Source organism: Actinia tenebrosa, unplaced genomic scaffold (genome assembly GCF_029948245.1).
Source record: "Actinia tenebrosa isolate PJP-AT-01 unplaced genomic scaffold, QUT_ActTen_1.0 PGA_scaffold2__45_contigs__length_23673736, whole genome shotgun sequence".
Taxonomy (NCBI): Eukaryota; Metazoa; Cnidaria; class Anthozoa; order Actiniaria; family Actiniidae; genus Actinia; species Actinia tenebrosa.
This window is the reverse complement of record NW_028292579.1, coordinates 9,207,660-9,231,206: the sequence shown is the minus strand read 5'-3', so window position 1 is coordinate 9,231,206 and position 23,547 is coordinate 9,207,660. Positions and strand designations below refer to the sequence as shown.

At 37.9% G+C, this 23,547-nt stretch overlaps 1 protein-coding gene and 2 pseudogenes across 2 annotated transcripts; 2 read left to right on the top strand and 1 right to left on the bottom strand.

Moving 5' to 3' along the window:
• Positions 1-10,554: 10,554 nt before the first annotated feature.
• Positions 10,555-11,807, bottom strand: LOC116297426 (uncharacterized). The gene is made up of 2 exons (XM_031705649.1): positions 11,496-11,807; positions 10,555-11,334 (listed from the first exon to the last, which is right to left on the bottom strand). Exons 1-2 carry the CDS (start codon positions 11,805-11,807, stop codon positions 10,555-10,557), a joined length of 1,092 nt encoding a protein of 363 aa, XP_031561509.1.
• Positions 11,808-13,318: 1,511 nt separating this feature from the next.
• Positions 13,319-15,149, top strand: LOC148909200 (uncharacterized; annotated as a pseudogene).
• A 4,438-nt stretch (positions 15,150-19,587) lies between these two features.
• On the top strand, positions 19,588-23,141 carry LOC148909199 (uncharacterized; annotated as a pseudogene). Its single transcript, XR_016120494.1, has 5 exons — positions 19,588-19,701; positions 19,867-20,059; positions 20,262-20,611; positions 20,697-21,669; positions 21,788-23,141. The product of XR_016120494.1 is annotated as an uncharacterized LOC148909199 (transcript).
• The last annotated feature ends 406 nt before the right edge of the window (positions 23,142-23,547 follow it).

The following is a 23,547-nucleotide window of genomic DNA, read 5'->3' as shown; positions in this document are numbered from 1 at the left end:
CTTTTTTAATCACTTGCAAGGTGTGTTCAGGGGTTTTTTTTTCCCGGGGAAATTTGAACGCCGAGTGAGTTTTCAAAGAGTTTTAATTAAATATCCCACGGACCCGATAAGGACAATTAAAAACAAATGAAAAACTACTGTCAAGAACCAATAGTAGAATAATATTTTTCAGTTAAAAGGGATTTTCGAAGGAAATGTTTCACAGAAAGAGCGCTCGACGTACGCAATGTTTAAAGAGTGTGGTAAGAAACCAAAGAAAAAGTGAAAAGTGGATTTAAAAAATAATAAAGATTAAAAAAATTAGAAAAAATTAAAAGTGAAGTAAAGCGTGGATAGCAGCTTCTTTATGAGCCTTTGTGACCCTTTGTCAGTTGTATTGAAGATGAACTGCAATAGTCTAAAAGTCAGGATATAGTGTCTAACGCTGAACTTTTTCAAATTAATTAAACCTTTATGTAGGACCACAACGACGTTTCAATCGTCATACACTAATATTAGTTATAATAGAAGCGGAGTGCTTCTGGACACTTCTCGAGTGATCTGCCATACCCCAAGTGCTTTATAACTCCACACAGCTCAGCAAGCAAGTTTTAAATAAATTAATTAATTAACTTTGTTTATAGAGGATAACACTTGACAGTAATATAATTCAACTGATAAACTTGTGGTCATCTGTTAACGTCTCTAGTTAATTAGGGACGGGACCGCCATTAACGTGATCATCCGAGCCACGTGAAGGTCTAACCATTTGTAGTTGTTATTACAAAGGCAGCACCTTCTCCTCAGTTATTTTAAGAACCTGAGTGTTGGTCCGGCCGAGGCTTGAACAAAGACCTCTCGCACAACAGACCGACGCTCTTACCAACTGAGCTAACCGGGTGGCGGTCTTATTTCTTTTATAAGCTACTAATTACATGAGTGAAAATGAAAGTGCGCGCGCGTGCTGTGTGCTCTCATAACGCGCGCTTCCCGCCCAACTAATCAGTACGCAGTTATTTAATAATTCATTATTATCCTTCATTATAATTCGATATCCTGAGGATACTAACTTGCATGGGAATAGTCTCGTTTGTACTTGCCTCTTTTAATAAACCCCTCGTCAAGATGGCGGCCGCAAATTCGGTTGAGTTAAAATTAAACTGAGAGAAAAACCAATACCAGCACTTGAATGAGCACCTTTATCACAACGTTTGTATGTCTGGGGGTAAATAGACATATAAATGTCTGTAAATTTGTCAATTTTCAACTTAAGTTTTCTCGGCCGAAATAACACTCGAGATAATGAATCTTCGTACGGTTACTAAAGTAAAGGTGCTCTTTCCAGTGCTGGTATTGGTTTTCTAATTTAACTCACTTCAATTTTCGGCCGCCATTTTGACAAGGGGTCTATTATATAGCCTGCATCTTGAGGTATTTTTTTATAATCTATTTATGCATTCATTTGTAATGATGAAAAGGTAAATTATACACCGTGAAAAGATGAAAAAACTTACTGACGTTTCGGACGCTAGTCCTTCGTCGGAGTAAAACACCGACACTAGTTTTTAGCTAGTTATATCTTCATGCATTCATTTGTAGTTTACTTCGAGGAAATGTTCCTATTTAGGTCGTCTCCTAATTAACAAAACTCTAAGACATATGTTTCATATAGTTAACTTTTCTTTTTCGCAGATTCCTTTTCTCTGGTTTCTTTCGATCACTACGCAATGGAAAAACAGCGACTCGGAAAGGTGAAAGCAAAAATAACTTTTTTACCACTCCTTTACATAAATAGTCTTCTTAAGTATGAATATATCCTTGGTAGTGGTCACTGTAGCTCAACTCCATACCAAAAGAGCGGTATATGTTGGCTTATTGGGCAGTATTTACGATGTTAAGTCGTTCGAATAGAGCGTTTTCACGTGACGTCACAGCGGACATCTTGGCGTACCAAAACAATACATTTTCTATCCTCCGGAATTGAACTCTATTTTTATGCAAATACTGTGCAGAAAGTTTCTATTGTTTATGGCGCTCTTCTTACGTGAGTGAAAACGCTCTATATTTAGATCTTATCAACCGAGCGGGAGGTCTGTACGGGATAATCTTGACCGAGGTCTGTACCCGACCGAGGTCAAGATTATCCCGTACAGACCGACCAAGCTCGGTTGATAAGAGTTTCATTATATGACCACTTTTCATTGAAAAGGACAAAATATTTTCGCCGTAAGATTAATATGCGAATCTAGACCTGTCCGCGATGCGATCCGTCCAATCAGATTGCTCGATTTGCTAGTGTCCAGGCTCTAAGATTCACGGTCATATAATAAGTCCACATACAAGAGTCAGAATGACCATTCTGCCACGGGGTAAAACCAAAACAAAGATAACGGAAAATATGTAGAGTTTCGTGTGTTTGTCTTTGATTGATGTGCCGTCTCAATTCATATTTTGTTGTATTGCCTTGTGGTGAGCTGTTAATATCAATCGAAGTCATTACTGTAACAAAGCTTTATTTGCCCCCGGGACGCCCCATAATGCCTTGCAATCCAAGATAGCCGCCTTATCGTCGAAGTAGTTTATTTGGACGCGCGAATACTTTATATTGCTGTTCAACTGGTATATCCTATATTCTGGTTGGTTTCCCAAACTGCAAATAACCTGTAAATAATGTGTTTTATAGGATACAAAGTACAGCACGTTGTGGATAGTGATGTCGACGTTAGTATGGTGGACTACTAACACTGTTACTTCTATCGCCTCCAAACGCTTCATGATTGGTGATCAACTCCATCATGGCGGCCATAATGTATCCAGTGTGACCGAAGCACTCAAGGACTTGAGATGGATAGATCTGACAGTCATTCAACTAGCAATAAGTGCGATATTTACCCGGACTTGGCTGAAGCTGTACAGAGTTAAGACTGGTGGTTCTACAACTGTGACCAATCACCAATCAATTGTTGTTCTGATGGCATCATTTGCACATATGGTTGGAAACCTCGCCACTAACGCATCATATGCTGCAATCAACTCCAGCACCACACAGATGATCAAAGCGTGTGAACCAGTTTTTACTTTTGTACTTCTGTTCTTTCTAAATACCCAGAAATATGAAAATCTAAGCTGTTCTGTTCTACTTTCACTCCTGGTGATGTCTGCAGGAACGTGCTTGTTCGTAGCGGTAGACAGCTCGTTCAATATCTGGGGAATCCTAGCTGCAATTGTTTCCAGCTTTGCTTTTCCCATACGCAACATTTATATCAAGAATTTAAGCAGATCCTCGAAGAGTCCTTTACAACAATATTACGCCTTATCATTGTATGGCCTCTGGTTTCTCCTTCCCATTGCAATTATCAAGCTACTTTTAACCAACAAGATACAGTTCACCTCTTATGGGGACATACTAGCATCAGCTGGCAGCTACTTAACCTACAATATGGCTTCTATCCAGATCCTTCAAGGAATCAGTCCCTTACACCACGCTCTATTGAATTTGCTCAAGAGAATCTTTGCCATATTCCTCAACATGTTGTACTTTTCCGTACCAATGCGTTGCCTCTCAGTAATCGGGTTGGTGGTGTTCCTAACAGGATTGTTGCTTTACTACAGAACATCCCACAGTCTTTCTGTAGCACGTGTGTCTCATTCAAAACGAACACTAGGCTATGGTAGTTTGGTCTTAGTCAGTTTGTCCTTCATCAGTCTTAATTTGATCACGACGACTGCTCCTGCTCTAAATGTGGTATGTCTTGATCAACGCGCAAGAGATGAAATAGATACTAATATTGGTACACCTCATAATAATGTTGCTAACTCATCTATGGTGATTGAGCAACATATAACTTCATCCTGGGTTTATAACAGAGCATTGCCCGAAGACGTGCTTCAAAACGTCCATACTTGGCACGAGAGCTTACCAGGCAGACCAGTACACTTGCATTGTGGCACCTTTAGTTGTGTGAAAATCTTCGCTGATCTTGAGCCCTATAACACTACAGCTTCATTCCTGGTCATTAGTGATTTGGTTGAAAATACCATCTTTGAAACCTGGTTTAACAAGCATCCTTTAAATAAAGTGCTCGAAGGAGCGAGCTTTGAGGATCACTTGCAGCAAGTAGTTTTACTTGCCCTGATCTGGCGAAAAGGCGGTACCTACGTTGATCCAAGAGTAGGCATGGAGAAAACACACCGCCGTACTTTGGGTATTAAAGAACCATGGATTGGTGTCTCGTCTGATGCAAATCATCACAACATCTTGGGACTTTTCAACTTCCCTAAGGAAAGCTCGTTCATTAGAGTAATAGGTCAAGTATTTTTGGATCAGCATACAAAACAAGTTGAGGGCATGAAAACCTGGCCGATTAATGTCGAGTTTCGAGAGATTGTTTCGGTTGCATGCAGACAAAATCTTGAGCTTTGTCCCAAGATCATCCATTTGGAAAACACAATATTGGATGCTTCCAACATTGTTGAGAGTAGCTTCGGTACATTATCTTACGACAGCCGAGTTCGTGTTGCTCGCGACGCAAATCTAGGGGATGAAATCCAGGGATTTCCAGGATTGCAATTCGTTCCTTTTATAAATGAATTTCTAGAAAGAGACCAACTTCATCATTCGAAAGGAGGGAGGAATGTCACTTCCTTTTTCAACGCGTGGTGGGGTTCTCCTTTCACACAGTGGCCACCACCAGAAAACATCGATCCTATCATGTTATCAATGCACATAGGAAATGCGATCAAGCCTATGATATCGAAAAATATAGAATATCTACGGAGAAAATCGCCTATTGGATGTCGCGATACTACTTCTCTTGAGTTCCTAAGACAACAAGGTGTTGAATCGTTTTTCTCCGGTTGTTTAACGCTACTGATGCAGAACACGACCAAAGATGCCAAACGAAATGAGATTATTTATTTGACAGATGTAAACGATGAAGTTAGGAAGCTTTTGCCATTGGAAATTCAACAGAAAGGTATTCTATTGGCGCATAACATGAATGGAGCTGCTCGGCTTAACAAGTTCTCAAGATTTAAAGCAGCTTATGATCTGATAGAAAAATACTCCAAAGCAAAGCTGGTCGTAACACAACGCATCCACAGCGCATTGCCATGTGTTGCCATGGGAACACCCGTCATATTCATCAACTCTCCCAACATGCCAGGTGGAGGTGGTACAAAGAGTGAAAGCTCGCCAAGAACTCAAGGATTCCATGAGTTGTTCTACATAGTTGATTTGTATAAAATGTCCATTGATGAGGCCAAAGTATGGCTGCATAACTTTGATTGGCACGATCCTCATCCAACTCCGTCTTCAAGTCTTCTGAAGAGGTTAAGAGCCACATCGTGGAATATCATTCGTCAAAAGAATGCATTGCATGAAGCAGCTCTAAAATTTGGAGTCATTCCTTTTCCACATTTCATTCCTCCTGACGGAAATAAGCAGGATTTGTTTCATTTGATATTCACTACTAAGGGCACACGAGTTATAAATCTATTTCATGGAAAAGAGTCGGTCTTATCGAGCTTGAACTGGCGACACTGGCGTTGCATCGAGTCGATCTTTTATCACCATCCATTTGCAAAGGTCATCGTACATAGCAACACCTTACCGCATAGAACGTTTGGTGTTCTAAAGGAATCTGGCTATGACATTGAGGTCCGAAGGTACAACTTAACAAAGATGGTCAATGGCACTCCTGCACAAAGTTTTATGACTGGAAAGTATAATGAGGTGAAGGATGGTAAATACTGGTACAGTCATGAGACAGATCTTCTGCGCATGCTCATACTCTACAAAATGGGTGGCGTGTACATGGATATTGACGTTATATTAGTACGCTCCATTAGAGAGTTGCCTGTTAATGTTGTTGGATACCAGAGTAATGGAAAAATAATGAATGGGGCCTTTATGTATTTTGAAAAATATCATCCATTTTTGAACAAAAGTTTGGAACATTTTGCTAAAAACTACAATCAATATAGCTGGGCAGCAAATGGTCCACTGCTTATTACAAGCATCTTGCATTCAAACAATTCAGCTCAATACAATGTAAGTGTGCTCGATCAACTTGCATTCTACATGTTTCCATACTATAGAGTTGTCGATGAGTGTTTTCAACAAACATCCGGGAAAACGTTCAAAAAAAATATGAAAATTTTCAAAGAAAAGACTTTTGCTGTTCATTTATACTCAAAATACAGTGCTGCACAAGGTCTGAACCAGAAACTGAAAGAGGGAACGATATGTAAAAACCTTCTCAATTCGTTTTGTGTTTTGTGCGACAAGTGGTATTAGGGTATTTGTGATAGGCTTGGACTGAAAGAGGGAACGATATGCAGAAAGCTTCTCAAATCGTTTTGTGTTTTGTGCGACAAGTGGTATTAGGGTATTTGTGACAGGCTTGGACTGAAAGATGGATCGATATGCAGAAAGCTTTTTGATTCGTTCTGTGTTTTGTGCGGCTACGAATCGTGGGTAATTGACACTTTATAATAACAATCTTTATCATATAATTATCCATAAAATACTGACTAACATACCTATCTTCGAAAAACTGATATTTTCACATCTGAAAATATCGTTACCATGTGTATTTAAGCTATTAGTTTATAAATAAAAAACTTTTTATAAAACTAATAAAAAGCTTGTTAAGTTGATTTTATGGATAATTATATAATAAATAGAGGATATTACATGGGCGCTTGGAGATACGAAATTTATCTTCTCGTGTTGAAAATCTGAGATCTTTTCAACACTCGAAGATAAATTTCGTATCTCCGCGCGCCCATGTAATATCCTCTATTTATCAAGTATAACATAGCGGCAAAATGTACCAGTTTACAATACACAATTGCAATTTATATTAGTGAAAAATGTAAAGGTAATCAAAATTCTATTACTAGTAACTATTTACATAGATTTGATAAAAAACCGCCTTACTCTCTTCCTCCTCTAAAAATAAAATGCGACTAAATAGACATCTGTTTATAAGAGTGTTTTTAAAGCGCTCAGTGCATATCTTAGGAAGTGTTTGGTTATGGCTTAGATTCCTTAGACCCTCCCACCGTCTCTGTTGGGGTAGAAGAACCGTATAAAACATGCTCCAGGTTTGACACTCATAGTGCCCCAGAGTTTCCTATATATCCCTGGACTGTATTAGTTTGATCATAGCAGAAAAACTGCCCATTATATAGCCATGCTTGAAGCAACACTTTGACTAACTGTTGATGTCATATCTTGTTAAATAAAAGTACATGCAACGTTAAACCATCGGAAATTTGTTAAATTCCTATTGCACGCTACCACCTGTGGATTATCTAATGTTTTCTAATATTGCAATATTTTCTAATATTTCAACTAAACAAATTATAAAAAGTGACCTAAAAAATTTTGTTGGCCACTAAAGCAATGTTCCAACGAGTAGGAAAAATCATAACGTTGTATCATCATTTATATTGCAAACCATGTTCAATAGCGCAGCGCAACCGTGACGTCATAAAAACGAAGACAAAGGCGAAATTCGGACAAACAAATTTACAAGTTTACTTTTAGCAGATAATTTTCATAGCCGATCGCAGTTGATCTTAGTTTACATGGGTTATTATTGTAACTTTAAGTAAAAATAATAAAATCGGTTCGTATAATCCTCGTAGCGGTTAAACAGAATGCAATGTTTGTCCGAATCTTTAAGCTATTTTTAGAATCAGTGCACTGCAAGCTCACCGTGCGTCTCGCTTCAACCCAAAGGCAAGGCTACCTTTCGAGATGGCGCAGGGAACTGTGAAGGGGACCTTTGTCTAGCTATAAAACAACAACGCTCCCGACGTCACAAAATTGGCAGTCTTATTGCAGAATTAGACGTCATCTAAAATATCAAGGTATAAAACGGCGGGCTAGCAAGTATGGCAGATTGCAAAACCTGTCGTATAAGAGCGGCTTTGCAAAGTAAACATGCAAATATAAAAATTAGAATTATTCACTAACCTCTTCGCTTTTCAATAAAGGACGACTTAGACAAGCAAGTTGTGGTTGCAATCAATAATGTCTTATCCAAACGATAGAAGTCATGCCAAAGGCTCTAATTGTTTTTAGGGTTGTTTAGAGAGTAAAAACAGCGAAGAACGTCCATCAGTTTGCAGGTTTGAATCGAAATCAACTGATATGCTAATTACTCACCTCTCAAATAGTGCTATCAATAGAAATAAGTCTCGTGTGGAATTTTTTAGTGAAATGTAATTTTGAATAGAAGTGTAACTCGCGATTTATACTACAGTGCAAACAATTAATCCGTGAAACATTAGCTACTAAATAGTACAAAATAGTGCTAATTAAACAATAGAAAACAATGGAATTTGCTTGAAATTGTGCTATTTAGTATTACTAAAGTTCCACGGTTATATTGTTTGCACTCTATAGAAGAATGATCTCGGAGCAAATAATACTCAAAAACTCGTGCAATCTTCCATCGACTACTAATATAATTTTAGGTGCAGGTGGATATGTCAATCAAAGCGTTTCTGTGGTATTAAAATAATTTATGTCATGGAAAAACTTTAACTCTGGTCCATCAGTCGACACCATCCCATGTTTGTCATCCTGAACGAGTGTAAAATGAATTTTCATATTAAGCGAAATATTATGATAATAACACCGAATTTTAGCGATACCCTGAAACAACCTCTGGGCTGATCTAAGTCAGGACATGGCTAACTCACAGATTAAACCCTGAAACAACCTCTGGGCTGATCTAAGTCAGGGCATGGCTAACTCACAGATCAAACCCTGAAACAACCTCTGGGCTGATCTAAGTCAGGGCATGGCTAACTCACAGATCAAACCCTGAAACAACCTCTGGGCTGATCTAAGTCAGGACATGGCTAACTCACAGATAGAACCCTGAAACAACCTCAGGGCTGATCTAAGTCAGGACATGGCTAACTCACAGATCAAACCCTGAAACAACCTCTGGGCTGATCTAAGTCAGGACATGGCTAACTCACAGATAGAACCCTGAAACAACCTCTGGGCTGATCTAAGTCAGGGCATGGCTAACTCACAGATGCAACCCTGAAACAACCTCTGGGCTGATCTAAGTCAGGACATGGCTAACTCACAGATCAAACCCTGAAACAACCTCTGGGCTGATCTAAGTCAGGACATGGCTAACTCACAGATCAAACCCTGAAACAACCTCTGGGCTGATCTAAGTCAGGACATGGCTAACTCACAGATAGAACCCTGAAACAACCTCTGGGCTGATCTAAGTCAGGGCATGGCTAACTCACAGATTGAACCCTGAAACAACCTCTGGGCTGATCTAAGTCAGGACATGGCTAACTCACAGATTTAAACCCTGAAACAACCTCTGGGCTGATCTAAGTCAGGGCACGGCTAACTTACGAATCGAATTGGAATTTGAAAGCCAGAGAAAAGACGAAGAAAACCCTCGAAACGAGTGATGGATGCATGCATGCAGATGAGATGCAAATGAGACAAAAAGCATTGTATCGACACTTGTATGATTCTTAAAACAAAAGGATGGCTCTCACCGCCATGGAAGTGGGTTCGATGTCTGATCCCCGTCGTCAGTTTTTAGTACAGTTGCTTTCCGGTTCTCTCCTGTGCTTCGAGGGTTTTTCTCCCTGCACTCCGGTTCTTCTTCCTCGGTTAAAATAAACTATTTAAATTCATATTCGATCTTTTAGGACAGCACGTCAGCTAATGCGATGTGAAAACCTGTTAAATTCTTTATGGTCTCTCATCAACTCTCAGTGGATAGAGTGCTAAATTAAATTTGAAGTATTTTATTTTATTTTTATATTAAAATATGAAGTAGCTCAATTGATTTCTTTGTCATCTTTGCAACGGTTTTCTCGCATAGAACTGTTCTTTTTTGGCGCCAAATATATGGCCGTCTAGTTTTTGTAGTTCCATTTCTCATTTCTTCGGCGCAACTTTGCTTGGGTTTCGTTTAACAATTATTCGCCGAAGGCGAAGTGAATATCGGGGAATAATAACCGAAACGAAGTTGAGGTTATTATTCCCGATATTCACTGAGCCTGAGGTGAAAAATTATTTTAGTATAAATACACAGGTGATTCTTTCAACAACAACAACAAAAAAGTTAAAAAAAAAAAAAAAAAAAAAAAAAAAAAAGGAAGATAAAAGACACATTTAAAACAACAAAGCGGCTGGCCGCCATCTTAGATTATCACTGGAGGTGATTATCGTGTGATATTCTGAGTTTCTCGACCAATCAGCGCGCGAGATTTTCAATAATCACCTGTGTATTTATACTAATTGCTAATAGCTCCAGTTTTTCCCCACATGACTAGCTGACAGAATGGCTTCCAGTCGACGTGCAACTTTTAAAATGTGGTTTTTTAAGGTCGTGACAGTTAATATGCAAATATTTTCAAAACTAAAAACTAGATATGCGCAACTGCCTGATAGTTCCATTTGCCATGGGATCAGTAGTGTTTCTAAGTACTCAGCTTTAAGGCCCTTTCTGGAATCTAGAGAATCTTGATGATTGGAAGGATCTGTGAAGTGTCAATATTTTAGTGTTAAGTTTAGTTTAATTTGTATCCAATCCACCAGTTCGTCGTGGATTTTGGAGATGACGAGCAGTGATGAAGGCGATTTACGACTTCATATGCGCCAAACGCTTCGTACGTATGACCGGAGCAACCAACAAATTTGCAGTTGTTGTAAAGGCAAGGAGCAAAGTATGGATGATATTTGTCATGTCGATAAAGGGTTTTACAATTTCCAGTGCAGGTTGTTCCTTGAAGTCTTAGAAAATCAGGCTGGTGGCATGTCGTAGAGATTTGCTGCAGAAGATCTAGTGTCTTCATGTCAACTCGAACATAGTCAGAATTAGAAAAGTCAGCGGACTCGAAGTTACATGTAACACGCCAGTGTGTTGCGTTGGTCCTTATGTGTGTCATGTCTTCAAGTGACAATCGATAGTTGACCCAGTTTGGACTTGATTCATTGACAGGGTGGTCTTCAAATAACTTCCAGTAAAAATAGTTCATTTTCTTCGAATACTCAAAAGATTCCACGAGCGTCCAGACATAGTCCGGCTCGGATGTAAAGTCGCAATACACTTTTAACTGGCTGGTCAAAGATGGTCTGGTGATCGTATGAACACCTGACTTGGGTTTTCCAGGAATTCCAGCACATGAGACTATGAACTCGCAGTATCTACCTTGAGTACCAAGTGGACAAATGCACTTGAACTTTCGTCTGACGTCTTCACAAGTCTCCACGCATGTTCCACCGTTCATACAGGGATTCGAATGACAGCAGCCGTTACGGCACCCCCCTGAACAATTTATGTTATTGTACTACAATTAAAACGAGAAAGAAAAAGGGAAACTTAAAAGCAAAGAAGAGGTAGACCAGCCAACCAGCCAACCAGCCAACCAGCCAGTATTATAAAGACAAATATCGAAACTAAATTTACTTGTTAATTAATTAATAATTCCACAACTAGCTTGCCGTGTACCTTAAAGTGCTGTTTCAGTACATAGTACTTGTACCCAGCCCTTTGTAGAGCATTTTTATCCTCGTCCAGCAACTCGCACCGAGTACCAGAAATCTGGTAAGACAAACATCTACAATCAGATACACAGTAGCCGAAGCACTCCTGAGCATAAGTAATGGTTAGGTTCTTGTAAGAATGGCCAACTATCGCTTTGTCATTTTCGTAGTCTTCGGACCTAAACCTTCCAGTGTACTGTGTAGAAGGGCACGATGATGCTAAGACAGCTGTAGAGAGGTTCTTCAGTAGGAATATTAAGTAGGCAATCGCCTTCATGCTGGTAGAATTATCTATCTGAAAATACAGGGAATATTCTTTTAATTAGGATTTAGCTCTTAGTCCCGCGCTTGTTGTTGTATGTTAGCAGAGTTGTTTGTTGGTTCTGTCGCGGCCAAATGTAGCCGGCGCTAGGTTTATTGAGACTGGGCCGAGCAATTAGCGGAGTTATGCATATATCGCCATCAGAACAGAGTGAGAGCAGCTAAAGGGCCTCGTTTAAGTTTATGGACCGCTAAACTACTTGCCTAGAAGCTAAACTAGATCTCGAAAGTAACATTAAAATCCCGGGGGGGGGGGGGGTACTCCGATATATGGACTATACGGGGATGATCCGCTGAACAGGGTATGGTTTTTTGAGCTTCTTGTCATAAGCAGGGTATGCAATTTCACTCAAGTTCCAAGTTCTTCCTGAGTTTGTTGTCATATTCAGGGTTTCTACTTTCGTATTGACCGAAACTGGTTATTATGGTCGAAAAAAAACATGATAATTGAAACGGGAACTCAGTGCAATTAGTTATGTCTTTTGTCATAAACAGGGTCTACAAATTTGGTTTTTTTTGTCATAAACAGGGTACCCCTTTCAGAATCCCAGGGGAACACCCCTACCCAAATTCTGGCGGAGTACCCCCCCCCCCCCCCCGGGGTTAAAATACAACGCTTTCGCTGTTGTATCACAGCGTGGGATAATCACAACAGAGCTAGGCTCCAAACTAGGTGAAAGCACAAAGATCGAATTAGAAGTTGATTTTTGAGGAGGGAGGAAAACCAGAGTGAGAGCAGCTAAGGGCTGACAAATCGTAAGCTTTTCACACTTTTTGACCTTCAAGAAAAATACCCTCGAAGCACAGGAGAGAACCGACAAACAACTCTACTCACATACGACATCGAGATCGGCAGGACTCGAACTCGGGCCGCATTGGTGAGGACTGACTGTTGAAACCATATTTTATCGACCCAAAACTTATTTGACTAAAATAAGATTATAATCTATTTAAATAACGTTTCTATCGTAATCTTTAGCGTGGATTTTACAGTAGTCAGACTTCTAAACGCAAAGTGGAACCTCGGTCACGCAATCACCAAAGTCACGTTTTTACTCAAATACCGACAATCCCAAAACCTTTCTAATGGGCCTTATTCACGCGGCAGCCATGTTGGATTGAACAATAGATTCCACCACGCGTAGCTTCAAATTCAAGCGCTTGAGAATTAATTTCTGCTGGGGAAACAAAGGTTTTTTTAATTCTCATGAGAATAAACATGGCCGCCGTCTGATAAAGGTCCATGGAGCTTAAAGTGCTAGTCTTGACACCGCTGCAAAACGCAATGCGCATGCGCTAAAATATTATTTGTTTTGTAAACAAACCTTGCTGCCATAGCGCGAAATTCAAAAAGCTGAAGCGAATAAAGCAAAGCCGAGCGAGAAATTCTCAGAGTAGCTAGAGTGTCATATTTACAATAACATACTTTTTGCACCATATAGTTTTACGTTTGCACCAAAGGTGAAAATGAAGGGTAAAGTGGGTCGCGTGCCGTCGAGTACTGCTATCGCTACTTTCGTGTTGTTGTTTTTACGAGTGGTAGTCTTAATACATGGTTCAAACAAGACTGGTATATGCATGAGGGCTGAAAAAACAAGAACAGGAAGAGCTTGCCAAGGCAGACTGTACACGGTGAATTCGGAGATAAGTAGGGTAACACGGTTGCCGATAAATTCCCGGCTTTGTCGGTACCATTGGGATGTCGCACGGAGGGAAAACCTACGATGTGCTTGTCCAAAACAAGACTATTTCAAGCACTCAAGACTAAATGCGAACAAAATACCACAAAGATTTTATAAAAGATATTTGATGATGTTGGATCAAGCATACAAGGGTATTGTCTAGGAACTCGTTGGTGCAATTTATGCAAACAAACAGCAGACGAAGACTTTAAAAACCACCAGCTATACGCATCGGCAGCGCGAGCAAAAGAAGTAAGTAAAACAAAACAACTCTACTCTTTCTCATTCTTTGAAGCTTTTGGAATTGAATTGCAGTCTCTCTCTTTAACATTTTTGTCAGTTTGTAGCAGCAGACACATGTGTAAAGTTTTTGTTTACCTTTTCCCTAAGAAAAACTGTAGCTTTGATATTTTTGTTATCGTTTAAAATTCTAATTTCTCCTGAACGTTTCGGTTCTTTGTTTACAGTCAAAGGTCAAGGTGCAAGTTTTTCATAAAGTGCATGTTTCTGATTTGCTTAGCATTTTTCCACCTTCTAAAATAAGTACGAACGTCAAGCAGTAATTAATCCTAAATGGAAAATGTTTTATATTAATTTTTTGTTATAATAAGTGACATGAACGAAAATAAACGTCTTGTTTCTTAGTGTGACAAAGAAAACGAAGACCAAGCAGGGAAAACCTCCGAAGTATTATCAAGTCCACTTCAGCTAAAAATGGTGACTCCTAAACATGTTTTGAAAACGTTTCTCCTTTTTTTATTACTATTTTTTTCATAAAAGGGAAAACTCATTGCTGGGCTAACAATTTTCAAGTTTTTCATGTTCAGGAATTTATGATTGACCTATCTTTACAGATATGGCAGTTTACTGGATCGCCCATTTTACACCTCCATGAAAACTTGGTGGACTGCAGTTCATCTTCAGTTATTGACACTACCTCACCTAAAACAGAGAAGCTCAAAGAAACCAAAAACCAATTTTCGAACCTTTTTACAAGACTCAATGCTCTATCAGAAATATGTGGAATTGAACTTCAGCACCAACAACTTGATAAAGTTAAAACTTCAAGAGGAAAAGTAGTGATTGACAGAGACACCTGGGAAAAAATGAATGATGCACTGGAAAAAGAAAACACTGTTGGTAATTTTTAATTTTTTGTTTTCATATATCTATTATAATAAACTTAACCACCTTGAATGGTTAATTGAATGAAAAAAAGGATTTTTATTTTGAAAAACCACTCTTTTTGCACTATAATTTAAACAATGGGATCAGTAGATACAAAATGTATAAGCAATTTCATAAATATTCAAGGCTTAAAAACTTAAATGAATACTAAATTTGTTACCTACCATGTTACTATATCTTTGCTCTGATTTAATTCAATTTTATTTCTAAAAACAGACAGCTCATTTGATGATCTAGTGCAACGCTTTCAACTTGCATTGTACCACCACTACACAGCCAACAATAATTCCCCGCTCTACAGTCCACAGTCGATGAGAGAATTTACAAAAAGTCATGCACCTGGGTTGTACATGTATGTCCAGAATACACGAACTGATACGGATGGTAAAAGCTGGTTTACCATCGGTACAGTTGGTGAAAGTAATTAATATGCAAGATTCACGAATTCATTATCAATGTCATCAAAATTCAGATGCACGCGTCAATCAGTTCAATTGGTCACCCTTTGGTAAAGCTTGCGTGTTCATATTAGAACTGGTCACCCTTTGGTAAACATAAATATTCATAAGACAACAAACCACACATCACCCTGTTTCAGGGCTTATGTGTGATGCGCCGTTTTCAAAACACGAAGACACATATATTCATCGAACACAACTAATACACGAGAAAATATACGAACGGATCCCGTAGGAAAACATTATATGTGATGCGCCGTTTTCAAATCACAGATCTAATCGCAGCTCCTTGTTTATGGAAAGGGCTGTCGTTAGGAAGGTGATATGTTAATTGCAGCTCGTGTACTTCTTCACACCACAAAGCTTATGTCAGAATGTTTTTATATTAATGCAAGGAAAACCTTATACTCTTCTGTAATATTGTATACTTATACCATTATGTCAATATCAAATCACGAAGATATATTTCATTACTTCGTTCGCATCTGTGTGTGTCACATAATCTAAAATAAATGTTCTACACTTATTATGTCATAATTGCGCCGTTTTCAATACGTCTAATGTGCTCACTTTAAAAGATTTCAACAAACGATTACTTCTTTTATTACGGGGGTAAAATTCAGGTTTTCATTTAACATTTTAAATATTTACAAAATTTTCAAAGGAATTAAGAAGAAATCGTCTTACTGCCAAATAACCCAGTGTTTACATATAAATATGGTATCACTTTCTCGTAAACATATCTCAAACTTCAAAGCCTGCATTTTAAAACAAGTCAATTAGCCCCAATTCTAGCCTCATTAATTGACTGCTGGATAATATATTTTTAAATCCAATGACAATCCACTCATTACCGTACTGTCATTCATATATTTCCTTTTTTGTTGTTGTTGCATGTATGGACCAATGTCTGATGTTGAGTTTAAGATTGAGTGAATGATTTCTCAAAGTTTGGTGTGTTTTTTTTCCAAAATTACTGGGAATCTTGCCATGAAAAGCTTTCTATTGTTGTGTCCACTAAATCCATATTAATTCTGAAACCATAGCCTTGTAAGTCCTCTTTTGTCTTTAAGAAGACCTTGCTATGTAAAAATAAGGCAGTTATCCACCTTCAGCTCGTGGTTATGTGTATATTCACCTCAGGCTTTGCCCTCGGTGAATAATTATATCACACAACCCCTTGCTTCAGGCCAATAACCCTCACTTATTGTTTTTTCTCCTTTCTCAATTCTTTCTTGCATCATTTGTTTTTTGCATAACATTTTCAATAATAGTACTTTTGCTCAAAAATTGGAGAGGTCTCCTTGGGTAACATACTAAGTAATTTTGAAGAAATTGAAACAGTTTCTGTGAGAGCAAAAAGAAGAAAACTATAATAAAAACTAGCAATATACACCTAGTTGCAAGAAGGTTGTCATAGGTAGACTGTGCGAACAGTCTCACTTTTCCCTCCTAATTCCGTGAGCACATACACAGGAATCCCAACAGACACCTGCTCGCGGAATTCAAGGGAAAAGTGGGATTGTTCGCAGTCTATGTCATAGGAAGAAAGAACAGTAATTTAGTGAGAAATGAATATATTAATATTTTTTTCTTAATATATTTCTTTCTCACTATATATAAATAATTACAAAAGTTCTTTCTCTCTATGACAACCTTGCAACTAGATGTGTATATATTTACAAAAAAACGATAAATATGTATAGTGTTCATATGTATAATGTTCATATATCTTGAATTATTATTACATAGGAGGATTACATGTAGGATAAATTAAAATAAATAAAAAATCCGGATAATATTCAGACTAGTTAGGAGAAAATATATTATATGCCTCCAATATTTTCTATATTGTATGCTTTTCAATAAAATCGATCCTCCTATTTTTTAACCTCAAATATAAAGAAAAAACCACATAATTTTGAAACACAAATACCACAAAATATTGGTGGCTCACTCATGATCAAACTTATTGAAAAATTGCAATATCATTAATTTTAGTATTTCCTTTGCTTGCTGCAGTGGTTCAAGAATAGTGGGGTATTTATAGTCACTAGTACTAATATAACCAGTTCAGATGTGCAACTTTTGCTGCTTTGAATCTAATTGCCTTTGAGTCTGAGCACTGTTTCTCTTAGCCTAGTACAAGTATATGTCAACCAAACACATGTCGTTTTCTGGAGCTAAGCAGAAGAACTACTGTCTCATATGGTAGTTCTTGGCGTATACTTGGACTCAAAGGCAATTAGATTTGACACAGCAAAAAATCAACTTCTGAACTGGGCAAAGTTATCCTAGTACTAACAGTGAAGTATCACTGTCACTTAAATTAAAAAATAGGCACTTGTAAAGCGCATGCATGCAAGGTTCCCTGCATGCAATGGCTACTCCTTTTTAAGACTGATAGTAAAAGAAAAAATAGTGTTATACTGCTGTTTCTTGTATAATTATTAGAATATGGGAAGCATTTTAAATAAATGAATAAGTAAATGAATAAATAACTTAAAGTTTTCATTATAAACTATGCAAAAAAAAATGCTTGTCATTGAAAATGTTTACAATTGAATTTATAAATGTAATACTTTGTTAATATTTTGTTTACATGAATCGAAGAAGTCAATTATCTTGGGCTATAGCAAACTAAACCCTTAACATGCCCGAAGAGTGGATAAAATACACGTTTTTGTTTTGATAATATAAGAGGAATCGCAAAAGGAATCTACGGTATTCTCAAACAGAAATGATCTGTCAGTTTAAAGCCTCTATTCAAAAACCAGAGGTTTTTAAAGCAAGTGAGCAATCCTATATGAAGGGAAAAACTGTGATGAAGCTCAAACATGAGTGATCGTAATGTTAAGCCTAAATCTTATAAATAAATATATTTTGCTTTTAAATATGGAAACTAACTATAGCTCTGGCTAACTAGTTCGATAAATCGGTTTCCGATTTGCAAACAACCAACTTTCAAAGATTCTACTGACCATACTTATTTTGAAAAAACACGAAGACGGCCACATAAAGTTAAGCTTAAACTTTAATCTAAGCATTATATTTCTTGAAGCACGCTTATACAATCTTTTACCTTAAACTCCTTCCCTATACTGGCCAATGTTTCATGGTTTACTCAAACTCTATATGTATACCAAAAAACACTAAGTAGTTTAGCCATTTTCTAAGCCATTCTATTCACAAATATAATTACATTCGACGCCACAAGTTCGCTAGCTGGACTGTACTATCTGTTCCAATCTTTTACCGCCATATTGTTTTAGGATTGTACCACAGGGTGACCAATTCACCAAACGTACCAACTGTACCAATGGTAATACATTTGGTGAGGGGGCCCTGTCTTTGTCTCATTACGTATGCACACTTTATCACAGGGTGACCAATTCTATTTTTCACCAAACGTACCAACTGTACCAATGGTAATACATTTGGTGAAGGGGGCCCTGTCTTTGTGTATCATTACGTATGCACACTTTACCACAGGGTGACCAATTCTATTTTTCACCAAACGTACCAACTGTACCAATGGTAATACATTTGGTGAAGGGGCCTTGTCTTTGTTTCTCATTACGTGTGCAGACTTTATCACAGGGTGACCAATTCTATTTTTCACCAAACGTACCAACTGTACCAATGGTAATACATTTGGTGAGGGGGCCTTGTCTTTGTTTCTCATTACGTATGCATACTTTATCACAGGGTGACCAATTCTATTTTTCACCAAACGTACCAACTGTACCAATGGTAATACATTTGGTGAAGGGGCCTTGTCTTTGTGTATCATTACGTATGCACACTTTAGCACAGGGTGACCAATTCTATTTTTCACCAAACGTACCAACTGTACCAATGGTAATACATTTGGTGAAGGGGCCTTGTCTTTGTTTCTCATTACGTATGCACACTTTACCACAGGGTGACCAATTCTATTTTTCACCAAACGTACCAACTGTACCAATGGTAATACATTTGGTGAGGGGGCCCTGTCTTCGTAGGCCAATTTATCATCGGGTTGCCTGTGGTAAAGTGTGCATACGTAATGAGACACAAAGACAGGGCCCCCTCACCAAATGTATTACCATTGGTACAGTTTATACAGTTGGTGATTATTTATTCATGGCTTGCCATGAAAACCAAAATGTACCATTGGTAATATATTTGGTGATGGGAGGGTTCTAATTTTTAATTTTTTCAAAGTCCTTTTTTACTTAATATTCTAAATGATTACGTATGACGACGTCATTCATAACCACGTCATGTAAATATTTAGTATACACACATTAAACAAGTTAATGATATGCACAACTTTTGCATGTTAATTACTTTCACCAACTGTACCAATGGTAAACCAACTTTTACCATCCGTATCAGTTCGTCTATTTTGGACAACCCTCGGGTTGTATGATCTGGTCTTAAAATCTATATCCAGGGAAGATGCCCGCCTCAGTGAGGAATATACTGCTGTCCAAGAACAAAGAACTGTTGTTTTGTTGCACACACTTGCCTATTTCAGGTAGAGGTTTCATAATATCATATGATAAGCTGTGTGACTGAGGAATGGTGCTTTAAGCTAGATATCTGTGATATGTATCTAAGGATAATAATACTTTCCCTTTTTTGGAATTTAATTTTAATTATTACTTCAGCAACACTGTTTCTTTTGTTTCTGAATCAATAGATCACAAAAAACTTGCTCACTCCAGAAAGATGAAGGCCTTTTTCTCCAAGAGCATGGAGCCTCACGTTCTGCCATAAATGCTGGAAGGATCCTTGGCTTTAGCACCAGTCCAAGGAATGTTGATCAACATAAGCAGCAGCTAATCCACACCTACCCAGGAGTGCTGCAACAACATATAATGGCTGCTATCAAGGTACTTTGTTCTGAAAAATAATTGAAAAAGGAAAAAAACAAAAACAAAATAAAACAACAACAAAAAACATATAGAAGTGTGCAGTGGAATCCCTAATATCTTGAACTGCTAAGGGAAAGGAAAAGGTGATGCTCATTTAATCAAGCATCAAGTGCAAGTCAGCTTTATTTGAATATTATATATTTTTTGTCTTGTCTAACAGGGACAATTTCTCATGGTGAATCTTCTAGATGATTTCCATAACATTTTAACCATCAGACTTCCATCAGAGCTTAAGCTATCTGTTGCCACACATATGGCAAGCAGCCTATTGGACATCCATAAAAATATACCAGCTGTACACCTACCTTTAAAAAGAGGAAGCCAACACAGCAGTGTCCAAGTAAAAGTGTCTGGAACAGAAAAAAATTGCCGGGGAGGCATAATTGTAGCAAATATAAAGGAATTGCTCAATGCCTTTAATAAAGATAGAAACCAAACATTTCTTGCAAGAATGCCATCAGGACTTTCAATCAGTCCTAAAAACAGCCAGCAGCAAATAAGAGAATTAAGGTAAAATATATAGCATAAATTAGAATAATATAGACATTCGTCATCAGCCATTTTTAATTCACAGTAATATTTTCCATTTTACTAGGGTATATTCTGAGCTTTCACATAGTGAACTGTCCACTCTGAGTACGACAATACTTATAGATGAGTTCGAACAATCTCTGAAAAGTATGGAGGACTATGAAGCAGCCATTCATCATATATTTGGTCAATGCCCTCATCTTTATAACTACCTTCAGCAATATATACTGCCGGCTCCTGGAGACTGGCCAACATGGTTCTATCAAAAGAAGCTGATAGCTCAATCGAATAATCCAAGTATTCTTTCAATAATCCCAGAGCAAGGCCCATTTCATGTCTTTCTTAATCTTCAAGAAGACATAATCAAGATGTATCACTTCATGTTGGGAAATGTATACAACAAGATATTTGGATCAGTTTTACCAAACAAGCCCAAACCTTTTCGCATCAATATTTTAATCAATGCTGTCTTTCTGGGATGGTTAAAAATTAGATCAAAAGTACTTCAGAAATTCAAACTTTGCAAAGATATTGAATATTCTTGTCTACTTCATATACTTGAAGAAGTTATTCCACTTGGTTTTTTCCATTATTCCTTAATTTTTAGGTCAGGAGATCTTGAAGAATACACTGAGACAATGTTGCGGCTAATGGTTTTGTTCATAATCTGGAGAAGAAAACATTACAATCGATCAACAATATCAATGCTAAGTGATTTATGGTACCATAAAAATTATTTTTCAAGCTACTACAAGATGAAACAACTATGGATGACTCTTATTACTGAAAAAAAGGTTGAGATATGGCACAGTATGTTGAGAGACCGAGTACAGGTATACGATGATGCAAAGCAAATAAGATCAAAAGCAACAGCAATGGCAGCTTCAAAGTTGGAACAGAACTTCCAAAACAGTTTTGTGAAACCTTATAAAAGAGGGTGTTCTGAAAAAGATATGAGTATTGTTGCTGGAAAATCTGCAGAGGTTCTCCTTTCAACTATTAAGTCAGTTGGAAAAAACTTGGGTAAATCAAAACAGGTATGTTTACCTAATGAGTTTAAAACATTTTTAACCCCTATATATATAGTAAGTTATAAATATAAATTTAAAAAATTGAGACTTGAGAATCTTAACTATCAAAACGTATTGGTTTCAGGTACAGCAAAATCAAAATAGCAGTGGCAAAACAAAAAACAAGAAATACATGTACCATCTTCATACCTTTGACTCAACTGTCCATCGACGCAAAGGCTCTCCCATTTGCTTACACTCACTGCAAGTCTGCCCCAGCAACATTCCCAGATGCAACCAAAGTCTGTGACTATACTGAATGCAATGTTACTGACTCAACAGCTGATGCTGTAAGACTTCCATGTTTCCACACCATCCACAGAACATGTCTCAACTTGGTTGCAAAGAAATGTCCCATCTGCACTAAAAATCTTGATGTTACAATAAATAACTTAGCAACTTCCTTTAATGAAAGCCTCCTTAAACCAACATCCAGTTCAAACACAACTTCCCAAGACCATTCAGATGATGATGATGATTTTGGTGATGGCAGTGATGATGATAGTATCCACATCAACCAAACAGTAGATCCTGAATACTATTCTTCAAGAGCTTGGGAATCCTACATTGACCAAGAATTAGACACCTTTACAGTTTTGCAACCACAAATTAATGTCAGTGCAAGCTCCCAGCAAACATCCCAGTCTGTGCATCATCCAGTTGCAGTTAATATTCAGATTGCTAAATCATCGCTTGGTACCTCCAAATTCTGGTTTTTACCACCACAGCTGTCTCAAGCAACTCTGTTTGGAAGGAATGGTTCTAATGCCTGTACTTTCATCTCCTTGTTAATGGCAAAGGAATACACTAGCTCACTACATTATGCTACTCTCCAATTGACTTGTAATTCCGATCTGAATCAAACATGGTTATTATTGTTGTTGTCTGCCATTGCTCGAGGGAACCAGGTATATGACATGGTAACGCAATCCCTAGGCAATCCATTCTTCAGTGTAGCTGAAGCAAATCACCATCTAACAGCTGTAATTGCCCCTGTGACTGTGACATTGGAGGAATCCTTGGATCTTTCTATTACTTCTGTGGATCCTCAAGTACCTCAGAGTTCCCTTGGCTTCTATCTACAACGGCTAATTAGAGAACGAAACTTGGCAGCGTTGATCATAGCGAACGGGATGACCGTGTGTTTCGTTGGTCAAAACAACAACGTGTATTTTTTGGACAGTCATCCACACTATTATGGGCAAGTATTTGGAGCCATGGTTGGAATGGCACCTGTGGATAAACTCGAAGAATTCCTCATCAACATCAAGCAGCAAATTTGTCCCAACTTTAACGTTTGCTCTTTGACTTTTGCTTCCTTTGTCTAATAGTATGGACCAGAGAACACTGTTTACGAAGGTTTACGAACATCCTCGAGTTCGAAAAATACTTTCAGAACGGTAAATCTAATGATCAAACAAATAAAACTCTCACACAAAGTTAGGTTCAATCCATTTAATTGAATTCGATGAAAAATTTACACGGTGTGAGTTTTTCTTGGCCATTCTTTCAACAATCGCATCCTATTCGAAGCACGCCATCCGCCATTTTGAAGTATATAAACTCGCGCATGCGCAGACGTTTTGCAACGGTGTCGCTAGTCTTACGAAAATATTAATGACGCAAAAAAATCCCCGATTTTGTATATGCTCAAATAGGTTATAATGTTCACCAATAAACAATAATTGGTTCGAAAAAGAAACTCTTCCCGTCTGAATTCTACTTCCGAAAATTGTTACAAGCTCGTCCGCCATTTCTATGAGCAGCGATTTTGTCGTTGCATTTTAATTTATGTGTGACGTCATATGCGCAACTGGCATCCTTTTTATCCACACTGACTCTACA